The 22,994-nt window shown below is 42.8% G+C and overlaps 2 protein-coding genes across 5 annotated transcripts in view; one reads left to right on the forward strand and one right to left on the reverse strand.

The window, feature by feature from the left end:
• Nucleotides 1-14,586, reverse strand: part of LOC126236493 (tyrosine aminotransferase) — a 174,745-nt gene extending 160,159 nt beyond the window's left edge. The window contains exon 1 of the mRNA XM_049945848.1: nt 14,426-14,586. Coding sequence (XP_049801805.1) covers nt 14,426-14,585 — 160 coding nt within the window. The 5' untranslated portion in view covers nt 14,586. The remainder of the gene's footprint in view (nt 1-14,425) is intronic.
• Nucleotides 1-22,994, forward strand: part of LOC126236494 (uncharacterized) — a 166,133-nt gene that overhangs the window by 48,501 nt on the left and 94,638 nt on the right. The window contains exon 4 of one of the 4 annotated variants that reach the window (XR_007544928.1): nt 14,277-18,451. The exons of 2 other annotated variants lie outside the window; for them this stretch is intronic. Coding sequence is in view for 1 of the 2 variants with exons in the window: in XM_049945849.1 (XP_049801806.1) it covers nt 13,274-13,436 (163 nt within the window). In the remaining variant the exon portion in view is untranslated. Of the gene's footprint in view, nt 1-13,273; nt 13,993-14,276; nt 18,452-22,994 lie in introns of those variants that run through there. One more of the 4 variants, XM_049945849.1, reaches the window with a different exon arrangement.

A 22,994-nucleotide genomic window follows, 5' to 3' on the forward strand; every position in this document is an offset into this window, starting at 1 on the left:
GTCACTGGTGCTCTGTTCCTCGCCATATGCGGTAATGTTTTCATGCCGCGTCCGTCGCGCCCGTTTTAACATCGCGATAGCCGGATCCCAGGCTGTGCTGAGCTGCGAACCGCCGTCCTTGTTGATGGTGTTTTCAGAGGTTTTTATTTCAATAGCTTCTTTTATGACGCTCTCCCAAAATCCCTTCGCCTTCATAACGCCAGATGTTTCGTCGAATAGAATTCGGTGTCCATCTTCTAAGGCGTGTTCTGCCACGGCTGATTTTTCTGCATAGCGTAGGCGTAAGCACCTCTCGTGTTATGTCCGGGGGTGCTCCACAGTGCGTACTGTTTGGCCGACGTAGTAACAGCCACACTGACATGGTATCTTGTACACTCCAGGCGTTCTGAGCCCTAGATCGTCCTTCACAGGCCTCATGAGCTGACGAATTTTTGCTGGGAGCCTGAATACCGATGAAATGTTATATCTCTTCAGGAGCGCGATAGTCTTTCCCGACACTGTACGACAGAAAGGCAAAATCACAAGTTTCTTGCTTTCTTCTTCGGTGGTGTTCTCTTCTCTGTTGGTGTGTTTCTTGCGTGTCACACCAGATATAGCCTGTGACACCTGTCCGTGGCTGTACCCGTTTTCCCGGAAGACTTTTCGGAGGTCGTTCAGTTCTAGTGGCAGACTTTCTGCGTCTGAGACGACTTTATCACGATGGACGAGGGTATTCAGAACGCCACGTTTTGTGCCGGATGGTGGTGGCTGAGAGCGCGCAGATATCGATCTGTGTGTGTCGGTTTCCTGTAGACACTGTGGCTGAGGTGCCCATTGGTTTTCCTTCGAACGAGGACGTCAAGGCAGGGCAATGCACCACTGTCTCAACTTCCATCATAAACTTGTTGCCGGCCGCGGTGGTCTAGCGGTTCTAGGCGCTCAGTCCGGAACCGCGCGACTGCTACGGTCGCAGGTTCGAATCCTGCCTCGGGCATGGATGTGTGTGATGTCCTTAGGTTAGTTAGGTTTAAGTAGTTCTAAGTTCTAGGGGACTGATGACCACAGATGTTAAGTCCCATAGTGCTCAGAGCCAGAGCCATAAACTTGTTGTGGCCGTGAAAAGTGTCATCGAGGTTACGATAAAAGCATCTTGGCTTAGCTGGAGCCGTGTCCAAGGTGATGTCTTCAAATCTTTCCATAAAAAGGTTGGCTGTGGATGGAGCTAATGGGCTTCCCATAGCCACGCCGTCCAACTGGTCGAAATACTGGCCGCCATGTAGGAAGTACGACGATGTCAACGTGTGCTTAAAGAGTCCTACAATTGTGCAATCAAACAATTGGGAGAGGAGATCTATACAGTCTTTGACCGGTACACGTGTAAACAGGGAGACCACATCAAAACTAACCATTATATCTCCTTGACTAAGACGCAGTTGTATAATTCTGTTGATAAAGTCGTCGGTGTTCTTTATGTGGTGCACACAACGACCCACATGCGGTGCAAGGAGGCTAGCCAGGTGTTTTGCCAATCTATAAGTGGGTGCCCCTATGGTGTTCACATGGGACGAAGAGGAGAATCCGGTTTGTGGATTTTTGGTAGTCCATAAAGCGTAGGTGGTCTATTATTTTATTAATTCATATCACCGCGAAACAATGCATTCATACATCATTACGTCGTGTTAGAGGAGGGAAGAGTCCATGGCATACACATCATGAAGATGTAGGACACATGCGTCATCTTTCCACCGAGAACATCGAAATAAATGCTCTGGTTCATGTCCACGGAAACTCGAATCAGTGGACACAAGTCATGGTACAAAAAACCACTCCCATGACATCACAGAACTTCCTCCGGCCTGAACCACACCCTCCACATAGTGCTGTTCAAACTTCTAATTGGACCACCACTCCACTTGACGCCTCGCATCATATGAAAAGGTACAAAATCGTAACTTGTTGGACAAAACCACATGCCTACAACCAGCTACCATGCAGTTTTTGTGTTGGTTGACTACGCGCCTCCGCGGTGGAGGTCACTAACGCACGCCTATGCGGAGGCGCTCGATCCGGAGGTAAGCGAATTCGAATCATGGTTCAAATGGCTCTGAGCACTATGGGACTTAACATCTGAGGTCATCAGTCCCCTAGAACTTAGAACTACTTAAACCTAACCAACCTAAGGACATCACACACATCCATGCCCGAACCTGCGACCGTAGCGGTCGCACGGTTCCAGACTGAAGCGCCTAGAACCGCTCGGCCCGAATACTGGTGGTAGATGAAATTTTCACTGCCAGTGTTTGGCCGATGAGGGTAGGAGAGGTGGTGGCGTAAAATTTTTGGTCACCAGTCTTTGCTCCAACGTTTCGGATTCAGTCCCAAATCTCCCCGCAGTGTCTGTTAAAGCGAGGCCATGTGACGCTGTTTGTAGTGATCTGTATGTCAGATGCGGACACTAAGCTCAGCGGCCCCCTTCGTGCTCTTCGAAAGGAGTAGGCTACGTTCCGGCGCCGGATTTCACCCTCCTCTTCTCTTATCATCTCCAACTCGAAAATGACTCTATACTACAAACACCCATTACAGTCGTCTACACTTAACAGGTACACTTCCTCACACAGTTCTCATACTTCGTGAAGGAAACGTGCCTGCGTGAGTCAAGGACAGAGAAAATCTTTCCAATTAGGCCCTGTTTCATGTCCACGGAAACTTGAATCAGTGGGCCCCAGCCATTAATGCCATACGACTTTACTTTTTCGTTCTTTAACTAATTGAAAACAAGCTACATTATGTGCCGCTGTGAGCAATGGCCTTTTTGCGAGTTACCTTATTCCGCACGTCCATTACCGTTGAAATGTTCTCTCGGAAACTGATTGAGACATGCGTGCATTCACTGACAACAGCAATTCCTGTGCACAGGATTCGACCCGTTGTCCTCTAGATAAGGCGATTGGCACTGAGTCACTTAGGGAACCTTTTACGGCCACGTATCTTACACTGCGTTACATGGCAGCGAGTGGTACACCATTCCTTGTAGACACATTGGACAGTCCTCACTGATACACCTACAAACTGTGCAACTTCATTCACGGTATGCTCATGGGCACGTCCTTTCTGCCGTTCCATCACGTCTGCAGGTCGACCTGTCTTAGCGCGCTGATTTCATACAACCGACTGGCACATACTCAACTCTTCACTGTCATGACGTATGTCAACGGTCGAGCGTCATATGACTGCAGCATTAGCCAGCTGTCAAGGGGGGTCACTAATTTTTTTTCAGTGTGCTTTAGTTCTTTATTAATGCGAACACTTGTTTCAATTTGTGTAAACGTAGAATGTGCCTATCATCATCTGGCAGCATGGCTGGTGTGCTGTTGAATACTCCCGTAGAGAAATAGATGTGAAGTTTTTTTTATTAAAAATTGTCACGTGAACAAGCAGTTGGATTATCCATTTCCCGGAACTTTCAGTCGTCTTTTTCTTCCAACTTCACATATTAGTCTTAATTGTTTCAGTGCCTTTCCTTTGGCAAGGCCACACGCAGTAACGGCAATTAACAAACGCATCGCCAGTCTGGTCTGGATCCTTTGCTTCACGAAACATCGACGTAACCGCGAAATAGCGGAGCTCGTCTGCTTTTTGAGAATCGAGACGCATCTATGCGGGAATTTGATGATCGAGCGACTTACGTGACGTCATTGCAGAATTGCTCAACAGAGGGGGCATATGTCATTGAGGGAATGCTTGACCAGGGAGAAAAACTGTAGTTAAAGTAACCCAGGTACGAGTAATATCCTTACGGAAACAGTAGAAATCTGAGTGGAGAGTCAGCCAGGGAAAAGAATAGCGTAGAGATCATTATAGTTGAGAACTGTAAAAGGATCAGAGAAGCAAACTGTTGCACAACATTCAGTGATGCATTTTCATTGTCCTCCGATTGCGCCTTAACCATTGTTAAAGAAAGTCGTAAGTGAACCGCAGAATGAGTGGTCGAAGTGAACAACAAGTTTGATTGCATAAGTTTGGATCGTATTTCGGTTCTAAGGTTCGTCAGCACTGATCTCTATAGAGTGGTCTGATGGCGGGCCGGCCTGAATTTGAAGCAAAATATCTGCAGTCACTAATTCCGATTGTTTCATCTGCTTTCTCCAATTTCTTTATTTTTTGTATAGCATGGTCTTAAATATATTTTGTTTTGCGTCTATGATCAGCTGGCTTCTTTGTACAAGACATTATTTGATTATATTGTAAGACCTATACTTGATCGTTAGTTATCACATTCACATTTAAACCAATTTATTAGTAATGAAATTTACTGAAGATTAAAAGCAAGGTAGATACGGAAAAGGTGACAGCAGCTGACTTTCTAGTTGTTTACAGCTAAAGACGTCAAGGTGAAGCGAGGCACGTAACTACACGTTACACTGTTCAGACATCACGAAACGTTGTAAGCCGCACACGTCCATGGGTATAAGCAATCATATAATCACTCTGCATATTCGCACACCTTGCGGCGACTCGTTCTGTTGATGTCTGCTGTTAGCCCAAATCCATGTGTTGCTCGATTTAGTTTTCTGTCAAATTTAATTCACGTCAAGTGAATGATGGAACAGCTCTTCAAAAGATACAGTTCGTGTTCCACAACTCGTTTTCGATTGTAGGGGGTACTGAATAAACTGCATCCAGATATTAAAAAAAAGATTAACGCTACGGTAAAGGGCACGGGGTTTTGTGAGAATTTTATAGCCATTACAGAATAACATGAAGATTGATCGGAACGAATCGGTGTGATTCATAAAGATACATTTGATTTATATGGAAAATTGAATACGCAAAGTGTCCTGATCTAGGGATCTGAGAATCGACGACATGCGAGTGACCACCAGCTGTACTAGATTTACGCTTGCATTCAGAGCATTCTCAAGTAACTTCAACTGGCTGTTCCACACGCCGTTTCACACAGCGGTCCTGCTTTTAAAAAGGGTCGGACTCTCCGCGTAGGAGCACTTTCAGCTACCGTACAGCAGGTTTGTGCAATCCTCCGACCAGAGTCGGCAGGAAACTACGACGATACTGTGCCGTCCTGTAGTCACCAAACTGAAATAAGACATCCGCAGTGCCCTTAAACTGAGTTCAACAGGAAGCGTTTAGCGCGGCCTGTGTCAGGCAGGCTGCTAGAGATAGCGGGTCCCATTTGTCCGGATGAAGGCAAGGTGTCCGGATACGGGGTGCTCTTCCACTGAGGTCGAATATCGTGACAACAGCATAAAAGAATTTTTTGACATTTTAAAACGACGTACGGACTCCCAATTTCCATCGCCAAGAGATTGCAACATACATCTACCCAGAAAGGTAACAGGAGTCAAGTACAGGGAACAAAGGTTTATTCACAACTCGTACAGAAACCAGATTGCAGTTACAAGAGTCGATGAACATAAAGTGAAAGCAGAGTTTGAGAAGGAAATGACACAGGGCTGTAGTCCATGCCCGATGTTACTCGATCTGTATATTGAACAAGCAGGAAAGGAAACCAGCGAATGTTCAAATGTGTGTGAAATCTTATGAGACTTAACTGCTAAGGTCATCAGTCCCTAAGCTTACACACTACTTAACCTAATTTATCCTAAGGACAAACACACACACCCATGCCCGAGGGAAACCAGCGAGAAATTTGAAAACGTTTCAGGGAGAAGAATAAAAACTTTCAGGTTTGTCGATGACACTGTAATTCTGTCAGAGTCGGGTCTTGAAAAGAAGTTAGAAGACGAACATCAATAAAAGTAAGACAAGGGCAATGGAATGTAGGCAAATTAAATCAGACGAAGCTGAGGAAATTAGATTAGAAAGTGGGCCCCTACAAGTAGTAGATGTGTTTTGCTATTTGAGCAGCAAAATGGCTGATGATTGCGGAAGGAGAGAGGTATATAAAATGTAGATTGGAAATGGCTAGAAAAGCGTTTGTGAAAAAGTGACGTTTGCTAACACATAATATAAATTTAAAAGTTAAGAAATCTTTTTTTTGAAGGTAGTTGTCTGGAATGTAGCCTCATACGGAAGTGAAACGTGAATGGTAAACGGTATAGGCGAGAAGAGAACAGAAGCTTTTGAAATCTGCCTGTACACAAGAATGCTGAAGATTAGGTGAGTAGATCAGTAATTACTGAGGAGGTACTGAATCGAACGGAGAAAAAATGGTAACTTTACTAAAATAAGGGATCGGCTGACAGGACACGCCCTGTCACTTTGGTAATAGAGGGAAGTGGGGAGGGGGAAGGGGGGTGGGGTAAAAACTGTAGAGGGAGACCAAGGGATGAGTGCAGCAAGCAGGTTAAAATAAACGTAGGGTGCACAAGGTATGTAGGGTTGAAGAGGCTCGTAGAGGATAGACTAGTGTCAAGAGCTGCAACAAAGCTGTCATAGAATTGAAGACCACAACAAGAAGAAATTGGAACATCTGTTAACGCCACAAGTTACGCTAATGGAGGAGCAGCAGAATTTAATTTACGAACGAGACTAGGCACCACAACACTGGCCTACAAATAAACCGCTTATTGCAGAAAGGAAAACAGTCCGAAATTTATAAGTTTAATTTTTTTGCCGCTTATGATTCTGAATCATTATATTGTTTACCGTAGAAAGGGAACATATTTGCACAATAACGCGGGTCTGACAACCCCTTTAATTTATTGCAGATAGGGAACTAGTCTAGGACATGTTGCCTTTTTGCAGCAAACGGAGAAAATGTCCATCGCCGAACTTCTGGTGTATAAGTTTAGAGCCTAAAGGAATTACACCTCCCTCAAATGAATCACTGCCAAATGTGCGAAGGGGCCTAAACAAAATATTGGAATCTGTTTTGATTTCATGGGCAACATCTCTCTATGTCCATTCCTCTTCAGGGCACCTACTACTTCAGACAACATACCGTGAATGTTTTCGGTGTGCATAAACTAGCTTCACGGGAAATGACTGTTTTTATCTAAAATGAAGGTGACGGAGGAAAGGGCCCAAATTAACTGTGTACCATGTTGTACTGGTACATCCAAAATAATGTCGACAAGGAGGTAAGAATGTTGTACATGTTAGGGGACAATTGTACAGGCCAGAACAAAAAATAATACTCTGGTTAGGATAATGATAGCGCTTTGTGAGATCAAGATAGACGTTGGCAGCACAGCAGATATAGGAGATGTGGAAAAGCGATGGGGCGACCCTGCCTCAGAGGGAACGTAAGAAGTTAAGTGTCCGTCAACTTCACAGTCATTAAACGACCTCCATCTGTAGAGGAACTACCCCAGAATTCGCCCGATGTGAGTTAGAATCTTGGAAGCAAACTGAATCAGCAGAGCCGGATGTGGATTTGTGCTAAAATTCTCCTAAACCATCCTCGGCTATCCTAGGAAGGCAGCTTAATACGTGAAGTCCAGACCTCAACAGAGTAAGTCGCCGCAAGGTGTGCGAATACATAAACCGGTCATGTGATAGTTAACGCTGATTCACGTGGCTGACTACCATGTGTCGTGGTGTTGTTTGGACAGAGTTACATGCCTCGGTTCACAGTAACTTCGTTAGTTGTAAACAACTATAACGTCAGTTGCCATCATCTTTTGCTCATCTATGTTGCTTTAACTCATCAATAAATTTGGTCACTAATAAACTGATTGAAGTCTGATTGTCGTAACCATTGATCAAGCATAGGTCTTACAATCTGATCAGCTAATGTCTCATACAAGGAAATCGTCTAGTCAGTGATGTAAAGAACAAGCCATGCAAAAAATAAATAAATTGGAAAAATCAAATAAAACCACCGGAATTGTGATTGCTTTAGTCTACAGATGGTAGATGGTGCAGTTTATTTTGCTTCACACTGAGACCGCCCCGCACCAGTCCACTCCAGATATGAGTGCTGACGAAGCTTAAAACCGAAATGCGATCCAAATTCATCCAGTCAGACTTGTTATTAACATGCGTCTATTCGTTCTGCTGTTGACGCTTGACTTTCTCTAACAATGGCTGATTGTGAGACTCGATCAGAGGACAAGGGAATTACGTCACAGGGTGCTGCACAACAGTTTACTCTGCTGTACCATCTGAGAGCGTGCTGAAAAAGATTGCCTCCGAATTTATCATGATAAAATTCTTAAAGGTTTTAAAATGAAACAAACGTTATTAAAGTTCTGAATCTTTATCCTTCATGTCTACATATTTGCAGCTATCTGCCGCTAGAGGGCTCAGAATTGTAGCGTATAACATGTCGGTATGAAACGTAACTATGCCGGTCTGTGAGAAACAGTGTGGTGTAATTGAGTTTCTAACGGCAAAAGAGTTCGTCCAGATATGGAACATCGATTCCTTCACCAAGGCAATACCATGTCACACACGATCGGTGCAACACCTGCAACAATCTGGCGCCTTGGGTTCAGTGTCATCGATCATCCTCCATACAGTCCCGACTTGGCGCCATCCGATTTTCACCTGTTTCCAAACACTTTAATGCCTTCAAGAACTGCACTTTGATAGTGATATCGTGGCTCCGTCAACAAAGTCAAAATTTCTACAGTGACGGTATCAACAAGCTGGCCTCTCGTTGGAGAAATGCATTCGTCACCAGGGTAATTGTCTTGAGAAATAAGTACGCAGACATGAAGAATAAAGATGTAGAATGTTAATAACGTTTGTTTTATTTAAAAGTTTTAAGCGTTTTCACATAAAAAAAATAGGAGGTATAATTTTCAGCATGCCCTCATATAATTACTTGTACGCTAAAAGCAAAGAGAGAATATTTATTTGTTATCGTTGGATATGAAATGTGCGGCAACGTGCTGTACCACAAGGGACAAGTAGCAGAATCAGAAATGACATTCATCAGATCGGTAACAAGTTACGAACTGAGCAGAAATGCCTACGTAAGTGCAGAAATAGGTTGTTGTATATGCAACAGAAAAGAGGGTGCAGTATGAAACGAAATGGAAAGAACAGCTAGCGCGCAACAAATACTGTACAGCAACCTCTCATGTAGAAAGGCAGGGGGTGAAAGTGAGAATTTATTTCGATTTTGTTACTGTTTACCCAAAAGCTTATACGGTGTGCACTAATTATTCCTTAATCCTAGGTCGGGACCCCCAAACAGAGCTTCTTGTATCGGAGATAACCGGTTCCTAATGCCGGTGACGGGCGGAAAATTCCACCGTGGGTGTTTGGATACCAGAGCAGGAATCTTGACGGCGAACGGTTCCCATTCGTAGTACTGCGGGGTGACGTCCTTGATCAAACCCAAAACATTCCGAAAGTGGATAATCCACGTCTCAAGGCAGAGTAATTTAGCTAAGCGACTGCCCAGAAATATTTCATCGATGTTAGACAAAGGGCTAGCAACATGTGTCGGCCATCCCACTGCTTTCACTTCTATACTTACTGATTACATACAAACATTATGCTGAACACATTTCCTTCATTTAACATTACATACCATAGACGGTGGCAAAGTAGCATAAAAGAAACTTAATATCGGCAATTGAATGGAACGAAATTGTGTCTGGAAAGCAACCACTGTGATAGAAATGGTCCTTGTTACGAGATTTCCATCTTAATTTTTTTTATAAAATTTCGAGTGACTATTACGTCATAAATCATGAATACCAATGAGTCTAATTTTGGAGCCAGTCGCCACAGGCGTGGTGCAAGTCCGTCAAGGTCGTTCGGACTGGGTCCTTGGTGGCTCCGTAGCCGAACGTCGAGGACGCAGTCTGTGTTCTTGACGAAAACTGTAACTTTAACCATTTTTACACAAAATTGTTGACAGAAAACTGTTTTCAAGAACCGCCTGTACCCGAAGGGAATGCAATGGCATTCAATTTCATATGTCTTTACTCCAGGTCAAACGCTGTAATACCTTGTAATGCGTTACATAATGCCACATTCCTCATTCCTTGTTATTAGCAACTAGATATTAAAATATTATATGTGTGGCTTATGACGATGATGATGACACATTATTATTACTAATATTCAACCTATTTAACAATTATTGTTGCAATGTAGCGAAATGTTAACACTCCTGCTACATAAACATTTTTTTTTCAAAAAGATAATATCGATGTGTGTGTGTTTACTTTTCAATTAATTAATTTAAAATACATTAACCATCATATAAAAATAATTTACCTGTAAATGTTCAGCATGTAGCCATATTTTCGTTAAAAAATATTTAATTTTTGTAAAATACTTCCCACAATCCTCATTACAGCGGTATACAAGTAACATGATAAATGGCATATGAAAATAATTAGATAATGTGGCAATGTTACGATGCTCTCTTGGGATAAGATAATAAAGTAAAATAAAATAATTACTATTCTAGTCACGAAATTATGTCTCCTTTTATTGATTCTCTGATGTGCGTCTATTCTCATTATCAATTGTTTTATTTTCGTTTATTTCAACCAATTCATGTAGCACATATAAGCAGTTTCCATTGAACGGAAGTTGCATTATTCGAAACACTGCAAATTTATGCCCAACGTAGGACCCAGATGTAACGAAACTGAAAGTGTCTTAAAAGTAAGGATTTCTTCTACTCAGAGATTGGTTTAAATTTCATTGTGCCTATTGCAGATGTATACCCTTACTTCCCTCCGAACTCAGTTCCGTGTTACATAACTAGTTGCAGCGTCTCAACTAGCAAACGTGGAATCTCACCCCCGTTCAATTTCACTTTCCTCGCATTCACAAAGAAATGCTACATGTGAAAGGCGTATTAACTGACGGAGAAATAACCATAAGATTATCCGTGGTACAAACGTCAAATTTCTGGATTTGCATTTTGATAACCACATGTCGTATAGAGCTTATATAATCTTGTAATATTACAGAATGTGAAGCTCTACTATAGCTCCATGGCGATACATGAGAATGACGGAAGTTAAAGCTTGAAATATTTCGGGTTTTATTACTTGTAAGTCGTAGACATTCGATATCCATTCTAAACGAGAATGGGATGCACCTTTTAAAGGCTCGGAGAAATGCCTCGGGACGCCCATAACCTAAAATTACCGCGAACCAATTTTGTAGCTACAAACGATGGAATAGAACTCGGAAAAAACGAGCGTACAGCGCACAGGAAACGACAGTGTCGTAACGAGTTTTTGACTGCGTATCAAAGTATCTCCAAAACGTTTTTGTTTTGGAACAAGAACTCGAGATCTAAGAAAAATATCACCAATGAAGGAAGAAATAAGTGCATTGTTGTTCTCTATGTTTACTCATAAAATACACAAAACTGAGAGCTCAATCAAGATGAGACGGAACAGAGAAAACGGTAATAAAAACGATTTGCAGGTGCCTCACATTTATTTTCTGCGTGAATTCTGTATGGTGCTGGAAGACGTCGCATTGTAAACCGATGTGCTGCAGGTAACGAGAGGTGAAAACTCGCGCAGTATATCGTTCAAGCCGTAATTTGCTTATTTAGTCAAGCTTTATTGGTTGTTACTTTTTCGTGCTAAGTCAATGCCTGCGTTTTTATACGCTATAGAAATTGCAATATTTATTTATGAACATTGTTACATATATTTTAGAATTAGTGATAATTGTAGGAATAATGAAATAACAGCGCTTATGAATCACTGTTCCCAGTGCGAAGGTCCTCTATAGTACAAGAATTATACACTACAAAAAGGTAAAGGAAATACGACAAATGACTGATCGCAAATAACTGGCCAATTTAAATTTTACGTAACAGTTGGAAGTGTTTCAGATACTCCATTATGTTGGAGATAAAGTCTCAAAATGATTGTACATTTAAAATAATGATAATGATACAGTGCAGTGTAAATTAAAGAGAAAACACGGGAAATTTTCGTACTCCATGAATATGGATCACTGTAATGTGAAATGATTACTAAGAAACTGTGAATAGTACACAAAAAATTAAAGATATAAAAGTCATAAAAATGCTTTACATGCAGCATCGTATGTATTTACATGACATCTTGTTCAAAGATGTCATAAGCTCTCTGTTTCTCAAGGACTAACTGGAGAGCAGAGAATAACAGTATCTTGCGAATGCTGTTTGAGTGCAGATTGAGTATAAATTATTTTGGAAATGCAGTGCATGAAACATCAGTTGCCGAATATTGGCAAGTATTGTGTTTCTTTCCATAATGCAGAAGGAGACACCACATACTGTTAAACTGAATGTTCATCTGCTTGAAACTCTGAAGACTTTATCATTTCCGAAATAATTCTTGACAAAGGAACGCTTGGCCCCGTTTTGTTCTTTTGCCTTGTCACCCCAGAAAATGATGGTATGTTTCACTTTCCAATCAAGAAATAACACTCGATTTTCCGAAAAGTAGTTCATTGTACTTAATGCGTGTAGAATCGTTTTACTACAGAATCGCTCATTATTGCAGCTCTTTATCCGAATCTTAATTGTCTGAGGTACCTATATTCATGAGTCTGCTTTGATATTGCAGTTTCTGTGGCGTGTTACATCAACTTGCAGTCGTACAATTCCTTTGTATTCTACTATTAAAGGTGTGTCTGAAAAGTAACGGCTATTCGGTTAGGAAAGATCACACAAGATGCAGACAAAACATTTGTTAGAAAATCCCAGATATACAACTTTTAATTTTTCTACACAGTCACCATTATAATTCCAGTAATTTTGGTTGCTTTAGACAAACCTTCTTAAGCCTTCTGCGTGCTATTCAGCACTACGGTATTTCACAAAGTCCAGAATCGAAGCCTCCTGACCTTCACTATATTCAAAACATTAGCGGGCAAGTCATTTCATGCGGTGTTAGAAGAGTGACAGTTATCCAAAGCATCATCGGAGAGCGACGTAATTCCGAACGTTTTCCTATGATAATTGGTGCAAGAGGAAAATCGGTATACTGAAGAAAATCAAAGGTTTTCGAAGCATTTATCTGTGTTTGCCGACTTTTCTTAACAAGTGTGTACTTGGATAAATCACGCAGTACACAGAGACCCAGCACGGACGAACTAGTTTATCTTCTCGCCCATGAATGATCTGTGTATGCTACTCCGCAAACCGATCACTGCAGACGGCGACATTTTCTGGGCACTGTGGCGTTATGTCTTTGGGGCGCGTTTGGTGGACAACTGGCAGTTGTGGAGCCAAGGAACAATATTTTTTAAATATACCAATTTACAGATATTTCAGCTAACTTACAGAGAAAAAAATTTCATAAAAACTAAGTGTCTAGATAGCGTCATGGAATACTATAAATTTGCGAAAGATGATTAGCAAAGAACAATTTTCAATTCTTTCCAGACGGCTTGTCCATGCGGATGCGCTTGTGGGCTGCCAGGTGGCGTGCAGAACATTCCACCCGCAAAAAGGCGCATATTCGCAGACTGACCAAACTTGGCAGCGAGCAACAAGTCCGACAGCATTCGAGATTGCACACGTAAATCTGACAACCACAGGAAATTGAATAAAGAAGATCCTCCACTAAGAAAATAACAGAAAGACTAACTTTCCCGAACGGCAGCGGAAGCGACTGATAGCAATTTTCCAATTTACTCACTCGCACAACCTTATCCTCCGGACCTTTGTTGACAAACCTAGTGCCAAGCGAAATACTACTAATGGCGAGTGCAAAAAATTGTTCAAATGGCTCTGAGCACTATGGGACTTAACATCTGAGGTCATCAGTGCCCTAGAACTTAGAACTAACTAAACCTAACTAACCTAAGGACATCACACACATCAATGCCCGAAGCAGGATTCGAACCTGCGACAGTAGCAGTCGCACGGTTCCAGACTGAAGCGCCTAGAACCGCTCGGCCACACCGGCCGGCGCAATGGTGAGTGCACCCTTAGATTTTATGTCGGGTAAATTATGACGTTGTCAAAGGTGTGAGAGTTCTGTTACAGTTGTTAAGTGCACGACATACGAACTTCTAAAATTTTCGGACGAATGCTTTTAATACATATGTTTTTTTTCTGAACTGTTATTTATTGCAAGTTATGCTAAAGCGATGTGGTTCAAATGGTTCAATTGCCTCTGAGCACTATGGGACTGAACGTCAGAGGTCATCAGTCCCCTAGAACTTAGAACTACTTAAACCTAACTAACCTAAGGACATCACACACATCCATGCCCGAGGCAGGATTCGAACCTGCGACCGTAGCGGTGGCGCGGTTCCAGACTGTAGCGCCTAGAACCGCTCGGCCACTCCGGCCGGCAAAGCGATGTGCTAAGCACCAATATAAACAAGTTATTATTTACATATTACACTTTTTTATAATTTGTTTTTTATTATTATTGCAGTCCTAGGCTCGACGGTGACAGCAAGCTATGTTTCGGGGATGGAAGACAGAGCTCTTGGATCGGCGCCTGGTAACTGGTACACTTTTCTCGGAAGAACAACACTGTGACGTTGTAAGAAGCGGAACGTGGTAGGTGGCGGACTCACTCACCTATGGAGAGCGCGATCAAGTGCTTGTCGGGGTTGGGCTGTATGGCCAGCTCCTCGACGATCTTGCGCAGTGGGTTGTGCGTCCTGCGCGCCACGCAGGAGGCGGGCACGCACGCCCAGCCGCCTCGCTGCGGCTGCTGCTGCGGCTGCTGTGGCTCCATGGCACACGGGCTGTGGCGGGCGGCTCTCCGGGCGGCCGCTTATATCGCGGGCAGCCGCCTCAGCCGGCAGCGGCCGGCCCAGCCCAGCCTCGCTGCGCCGCCTCCGGGCCCCGCGACGCCGCACCGTCGCAGCCACCACGAGCGCTGCCGACCACACGCGCACCTCAGCCCTTTCCTCAAAATACGGACATTTACACAGCTGGCAATCAAAAGTGAAACACCGTTCAACAACTAACGTCAAATGTACACGAAGTGGTCTGCTTGTTTGGGTACGCACGTGATTAGCATTTCAGCGCAGCCGCACTAACGAGAAGAACACTGCAAGTGCCAGAACGCGATTTCCCAGAAACTTCGCGCAGTGAAAGAGGGGTCAAAATAAGCGATTATGTGTATCGGCTTATCCGTAGGCCGGCAGGAGTGGCCGAGCGGTTCTAGGCCCTTCAGTCTGGAACAACGCGACCGCTACCGTCGCTGGTTCGAATCCTGCCTCGGGCATGGATGTGTGTGATGTCCTTAGGTTAGTTAGGTTTAAGTAGTTCTAAGTTCTAGGGGACTGATGACCTCAGATGTTAAGTCCCGTAGTGCTCAGAGCCATTTGAACCATTTTTTGAGGTTATCCGTAGACTCGATTGTTTTTGGCGAAAACAAGATCACAGTTTTCGGTTTATTTTATGTGCCTTTCGGCTAGTAAACAGTCCAACCGAAGCGGTGGCGTAGCGTCTGACGTCGCGGCTTCACCTGATTATTATTTTTTCTCTGTTTTTCATTTATCGACTCCTGACCGTAGAAGATTAGTACACGAATATCTTCCAGTGTATATTGAAATAATGTAGTCCCAATTCACTTATTAACTATAAGTATGATGAATGAATTGAGAAAAAAAGAAACAATAAATGAATGAAAAACTAAAAATTCCTGGCAGATTAAAACTGTGTGCCGGACCGAGACTCGAACTCAGGACCTTTGCCTTTCGCGGGCAAGTGCTCTACTGGAAGAAGCACAGATGTGAGCACGGGGTGTGAGTCTTGCTTGGGTAGCTCAGATGGTAGAGCACTTGCCCGCGAAAGGCAAAGGTCCCGAGTTCGATTCTCGATCCGGCACGCAGTTTTAATCTGCCAGGAAGTTTCATATCAGCGCACACTCCGCTGCAGAGTGAAAATCTCATTCTGGAATGAAAAACTATTTGAAATTGTTTTCGGTGAAATTCCTGTAGTGTATCTTGATTCATAATCCACTGCGAGCGCTAGTTTTCGGAAATGTTATCCGTTATGCGTGGTTTGGCTCGATGTTATTGGTAACGCGCGAAACCTTCAGCAAAGTTAACGACGTTTATTCCCCGAGTGAACGTCATGCCAAGAACGTCGCTGTGGCAAACCTGCATTCGCGTCCTGATAATGTCGTGTGGAACCAGTATCATCCAAGGAAATAGAGAATAAACAGAACAATGAAATACAAGAATTAAGAACTGATATAACAATAAAATATAAGAATATGAGAATTTAAAAAGATTGTAACTTCTGAAAATACCGTACACGCTAGTACTATATAATAAATGTTTGACACTAGTTATGACACCCAGTTATAATTTACAATTAATATAACGCCAGTTGCATCTCTTAATTTGATGAGAAACATTTGTGTAGTAACCTTCTAGGGACATGGGTAGACAAATGAAAAAAAAAATAATAATAAAACCAGCAATCGAGTTTAGAATACGGGACGCAAGAGTGAGACAAACAGCGGCACTACCCACTATTCCACCATTTGGGCTGGGCTTGTCACTCACTAAAGGGCATCTACATTACATCGAAAACTTTGACGATCGTCTTCGAAGAAACGGTCGAGCATCTACGGATAAGCCGGGATACGTTTTCGTTTATTTTAGCTTCACTTCCAAGTTTCTGTGAAATCGGGTTATCGCACTTGCCGTGTTCGTCATGGACAGTGCGGCTGGTCCCGCGCGGAGGTTCAAGTCCTCCCTCTGGCATGGGTGTGTGTGTTTGTATTTAGGATAATTTAGGTTAAGTAGTGTGTAAAAAAAATGGTTCAAATGGCTCTGAGCACTATGGGACTCAACTGCTGTGGTTATCAGTCCCCTAGAACTTAGAACTACCCAAACCTAACTAACCTAAGGACATCACACACATCCATGCCCGAGGCAGGATTCGAACCTGCGACCGTAGCAGTCGCACGGTTCCGGACTGCGCGCCTAGAACCGCGAGACCACCGCGGCCGGCTAAGTAGTGTGTAAGCTTAGAGCCTGATGACCTTAGCAGTTAAGTCCCATAACATTTCACACACATTTGAACATTTTTTAACTTGCCTAGTTCTCCTCGTAAATAGGAGTAACACCATCTACATTCTGTATGTAAGAAGAGATTTTGTGGCACGTTTCTCATTCGCAGATCGCATTTGAATGTTGATTGTTTGTGACAACATCGCAACATAATATGTTCCAGAACGCTGCGCGTAAAAACGACATTTTTCTGGGGGTCATAAGTCGGATCCTATTAGTTGTAGAAAATTAGGTTCAAGTGTTTTGGGTAGCCTTTGGGTTAGGGACCATTTGTATACCCAACAGAACGATCGTCTTACTGTAACTATCCTCTAGATTAGACAAATGGATCAAATCGCTTGATTCTTTTTGCCTTATATGTGCTCTGTGGTTCACATCAAGGGACTTATGGAGGCACCATTTAATTCACGGGCGGTTCCTGAGAAAACCCGAAAAACTTGGTTTTTGGGTAACAAAACAGAGACGCGCATTCCAAGAAGGCTATGCACAGAAAATAACTGAAATTCTTACGATATATTCCCAAGGTCCAGATGTCGAATAACCTTGAAGATTTTCTTGATGTCTTTATCCGTTTCCGAGATACAAAGGTTAAAAGTTACCCTACTTGTACACACAAAATACGGTGTGAGGCGGAAACCTAGTACATAAAGTGACGTATCACTCAGAAATATGCTGTAAAGTGTCTGCTTTATTATCAGAAGGGTTTTGGAAATCCGAAGTTGTATTATTGCAGCACATGAAAAATTTTCCTGTACGTAAAATCCGGTCTGAGATGTAAAATTTTTTCTGCGTTATTTCAATTTCACATAAGTAAACTACCAAAATTTTACTGACCCACCAAATTCTTTTCATGAGGGAGCCAGCAGTAAAATGCTACTACCGGAGCAGAAAGAAGGCAGATTACATGTCAGGAGACAGAGCTCATAATGCCACGCTGTGAAACACTTCCTCTTGAAGATATTCATTCACGATACGAATACACAGTACGTATATTTGTATTAAGAATGAAGACAGCTGCGATGACCAACTAGATCGTATCATTGGCGAGACAGCATTTGACGGCGAAATACGACAGAGGATCACTGAAAGACCGAAGGCAACTCAAACATCCATACACCGCTCTAAGTGCCACATCGTGCATTCATTGTCTATCGCTCATGTCGGCAGATCACAGACCATGTCGCTGTTGGATAAACCAAATTTGAAGAATTATTGTGGAGAGGACAATAGGCGTGTCCTAGCAGAACATGCAGTGCGCACTAAAAGATTTTTGTGATCGATCAGAGAGATATAATTTTGTTGCAGGAGAGGAGTCTCAAGTGGTTGTACCGCAACATGGCGCCATCTCCATATGCAGCTTGTTCTTCTGTCTTGAATTAGACGATCGGATGCAAAAATTTCGGTCGAACATGAAAATGTGATGCATAATAAGTCCCCAAGAGAACAGACATCAAAGTTCTTCGGGTCTTTAGTAGAGCCCATAATGCTGTTTTTGAAATGATGAATGTACCACTCTGAAATCACTAATTGAATAAATTATTACGAGATTAAAGATTGCACCAAGGAGTAAGCGCGTGACTTTAATAACAACACGGCTTGTCTTTACCCCTAAAAATTTAGTTCCTTACGCATTAATAGTTACTTGTCTGTTACATGAGATCCACACAGAATGTTTAACAGAAATTCTTGTATTCTTATAAACGCTATCCAGTTTGTTTGTGCAAACCAAGTACTACATACCTGCGTTGTGGTATTTTTTACGAGAGCGTGGTGAAAAGTAATGCCTCCGAATGTTTTATGTGAAAACTCTTAAAAATTTTAAATAAAATAAACGTTATTAACAGCCAGCATCTCTATTCTTCATGTCTACGTATCTGCAGACCTCTGCCGCTAGAGGGCTCCGAATTGTAGCTTGCAACACGGCGGTGTGTGAACGTAACTATGTCGGTGCGTGAGAAACAGCGTACTGTAATCGAGTTTCGAGTTCGAAGAGTTCGTCCACACAGGGACACCCGCTCCCTCAGCATGACGATGCCAGACCACACACGAGCGCTGCGACATCTGCAACAATTCGACGCAGTGGTTCACTGTCATAGATCACCCTCGATTTGGCGCAATCCGATTGTCATCTGTTTCTAAAACTCAAAAAACACTTTCGAGGACTTCACTTGGACGAAGCGGTGCAATCACAGGTAAGGTTGTGGCTCCGGCAACACAGCAAACATTCTACAGTGACGGCATCAACAAAACGATCTTTCGTCGCGAGAAATGTGTTCGTCGCCAGGATGAATATTTTGAGAAATAAATATGTAGACATGAAGAACAAAGATGAAGAATGTTAACAATGTCTGTTTTATTTAAAAAGCTTTAAGAGTTTCACATAAAAAATTCGGAGGCATTACTTTTCAGCACGCCCTCGTATTTCCTGAAACCGTAGTCAATGATATCAGTATAACGGATATTTCAGAAAGATACTGGATAACTTGAATATATTGTAGAGAACTCCTGGAGAAACAAAGCCAGCCGCTGTGGCCGAGCGGTTCTAGGCGTTTCAGTCCGGAACCGCGCTGCTGCTACGGTCGCAGGTTCGAATCCTGCCTCAGGCATGGATGTGTGTGATGTCCTTAGGTTAGTTAGGTTTAAGTAGTTCTAAGTTCTAGCGGACTGATGACCTCAGATATTAAGTCCCATAGTGCTTAGAGCCATTTGAACCATTTGAGAAACACATTAAGAGCAAAACTCCACACCCGGAAACCTCGCCCATTGACATCACAGAACAAGGAAAACAGTATCTATCGCCTGCCAGTTCGGCAGCCAAGCAGCGCTTGCCACCATCTTCGGTAAAGAATACAACGTCCTTCAGTCGAGTCACAAAGGCTAAAAAACAAAATTAAAAAAGAAAACCACCTATTAAAAAAATCTGAAGGTAAGGAAACATAAATAGAAGCTTAAAATGGTATGGACCATAAATTACTTACCGCTGTCTTCAAAACACATAAAAATCAAATTTGAAGTAGTGTGCATTGTTATTCGTACTAATGCTAAACGAAAACAAGCAGAACTACAAGAGTGCCTGAAGTTCCGCAGTAAGCTTGACTTCCTCGTATCTTCCACTGACACATTTATTGGAAGATGCCCTACGTAGAGAGATTGTCTTCACACGCTGCAATAATTGTGGTGCCAACTAGGTTTTCTCCTGGCTCCACTAGGGTTTCACAAACCGCACTCTTCAAATATCATCGGAAATACAGTCCGGATTAAGTCCCCACATTTTCGATACTTCTTAGAGTTGTTGGAAAAGATATCCGGACATGGATTCCTATTTCCAATTTGCTCGTCAAAAATTTCATACAGCTCCCTCCTGTCTCGCTGTTGATCCTTCGTTGCTTGTTTTGGTAAGTAGGATGAAAGAATGGTCGTACAAACTTATATTCAGACAAAATTACCATTCGTGCACTTCATTACCGTAGAAAATATTATAAGCTAATATGTAATCAAGGAGGTGCGTATGGATTATCTTTGCAGTTTGTTCGAAGAATATCCTACTAATAAATCGCATTAACTACCCAGGAAAGCAAGTATTCATCAGAAGAATAAAAACAGACTGGGACGTTTCAAGTGCCTCCAGGAACTGTGACAGGAGCGTTCTTGCCCTCAGTGCAGGTGACTGAGCCTACGGGCAGTGTGAGCAACACATTTTGATTGCTGGCGACATAGTAGTGAACAGGGGAATCCCATATAGTGTTGAGAAATTCAAAGAGATTTAAGACGAAATGACCAAACATAGGAATGGATACAAGCTTTTATTAAGTATGTGTAAATTAACACTAATCAGCCGTAGGATACAATCACTTTAATTAAATACCCAGGACTCATGCCGAGAAGTGAAACGAAGTGAGACGAAAATAGAAAAGCAGTTGTGGAGAAGGCTATTGAAATACTTAGGCTTATTGGGAGGATTCTGAGAAGTACAACGCAGCTACGAGGAAGACAGTTCAAGTATTTTATGGGAACTGTTCGTGAACACTGAGGTAGGTGGGACATTTACCAGATCGTATTTGAGGAGGAGAGTCAGAGATGTACTGCAACAGATGTACTAATCATGATGAAGGTGTTACGAAGAGGCTGAGAAACGTAACACAGAGGTCTTTGAAAGAAATACCAAGTCGGTTTAAGTTTAGAGAAGCAGTTTTCGAGAAAAAATCTGCTGCCTCCTTTCACGTAGCTGCAAAGAATCAGCTAGATACTGTTTACGGCTTATGAAGAAAAAGGCCCGTCGACAATGCGTAAGACGAAGCTCTGGCTTGAGATGGACAAGGGCGGGAAAAGAAATTGGCCGTGTCGTTCTAAAAGAAACCATCTCGGCATTGGTCTTAAGCTTTCCCTCTGAATACTAGTTCAGCACCTTATCTACTGCATCGCCTCCGCTGATTTTAGCGCTTTTGTGGAGATTTCAGGTATTAGCGCCGAAGTCCTGTTTTAGATCTTCAACCTCTCCACAGTGTCTTACTGTGTGAAAGCAAGCAGTATTGTTGACACTGCTCTGTCTGTCGAACGGGAACTTTAAGCCCGGCGCTCGCATTGGTCCACCCGAGTGTAAGCGGTTACTTACAGCGTCTAGTATAACATCATTCTTCACGTCACATTAGCGAGTGGAACGGGAGAATGAGGAACAAATAACGGTACCAGTATCCTCCCCTAAGCATTCCGCAGATATGTAGATTTATTTATTTATCCAAGGCCCCATAAAACACTGAAACACGATCTAATGCTAAAACTACAATCTAATATTAATGACACAGAGAATTCCACACCTCGTGCGTCCAGCGTTTACCAGCCAGAACGTCAGGGTCATTCGCTACAAACAAGTCTCCCATATCACAAAGGTTCCCAAAAGGTTACTCCAAATCAAAAAGTGTTCAGAGTGCTGCATGTCCCACAGTCACAAATCTCATTATCGTTGATAGCCTTCTTCCAGCATTAGTCTTGCACCTTGTCACCTCTGTTCTCAATCTGTTGAGGGTCTTCCGAGTCCAGTATTGGTGATGGTACCTGATAGGAGCATGTCTTTTGCCGTTCATAATTCTCCAGGGGGACTTTGTTTTCCACAACTCACTTCGTCGGGCTCTGCTGAAGTTGGAATTGGTGCTGTTGTAAGGAAGTAACTTTTTCTGGGTTTCACTCGTGATGGATAAGCATGACTTCCAAACAATGGCTGCTTTGAATATGTTTCTTGCTTCTTCTTTTCACTCTCTGCTGCTCCCTGTTTTCTTGCATGTGGTGGTGCTGCTCTCTTGAGTGAAAAGATCTTACTGACTCTAGCTGATCTTAGGCACCCCGTGACTACGCGACCTGTCCCATCGACTTGATTGGCAGGTGCAGAGTTCCTCCAGAGTGTAGGGGTGCGCGGAGAACACTGGGCTGGGCTGCGCTCCCCATGTTGTGTTTGTCAGTTTGCGGACGAGATTGTTCCTGGTGCATACCTTCTGTCTGGTGTCTATACAATGTTCTTGGCAAGTTAAGGCACGACGCTGTTTTAATCTTAGGTGTCAGGGGTGAACACGAATTTTCCGTCCTTTCTTCTTGCCTACATATTGCGTAGATGGAATGTACATATATTAATTTCTTTCGGACTGCTTTTCAAATGGTTGTGATCATAGTAGATAGCAAGTTCTTCGAGAACAGATGTTAGCTTGTATTCTGATTCTTCCGATGTCTTTCGTTGGGCAGCGACAGCTTGGCATCTGCATAGATGAAGGCTCCGCTTCCAGTGGTGAGTGGCTGATCATCAGTATACATGTTGTTAATATCGGCGCAGCAGACTCCCTTAGCACAGGCCATTTTTCTGCATTCTCCATCGACTCTTATTGTCATTTAGAGAGACAAAAAACCGTCTGTTCTGCGGCAGACTCTGAATAAACTGGTCAGTCGGTAGTCCTTAGTTGTTGTATACACCTTCTTTATTACTTTTTTTAAAATAATTCTTGGCCACACAAGCAGCAGTAAGATCGATAAAGGAAACTCCTCCAATCTGTATTCTTCAATACCCTTCCTCGACGTGATGGGTTAAATTAACTAAACGTAGATGTAATATGTCTGTAAGATAGGAACTT

The sequence above is a fragment of the Schistocerca nitens genome, chromosome 2 (genome assembly GCF_023898315.1).
Source record: "Schistocerca nitens isolate TAMUIC-IGC-003100 chromosome 2, iqSchNite1.1, whole genome shotgun sequence".
Lineage (NCBI taxonomy): Eukaryota > Metazoa > Arthropoda > Insecta > Orthoptera > Acrididae > Schistocerca > Schistocerca nitens.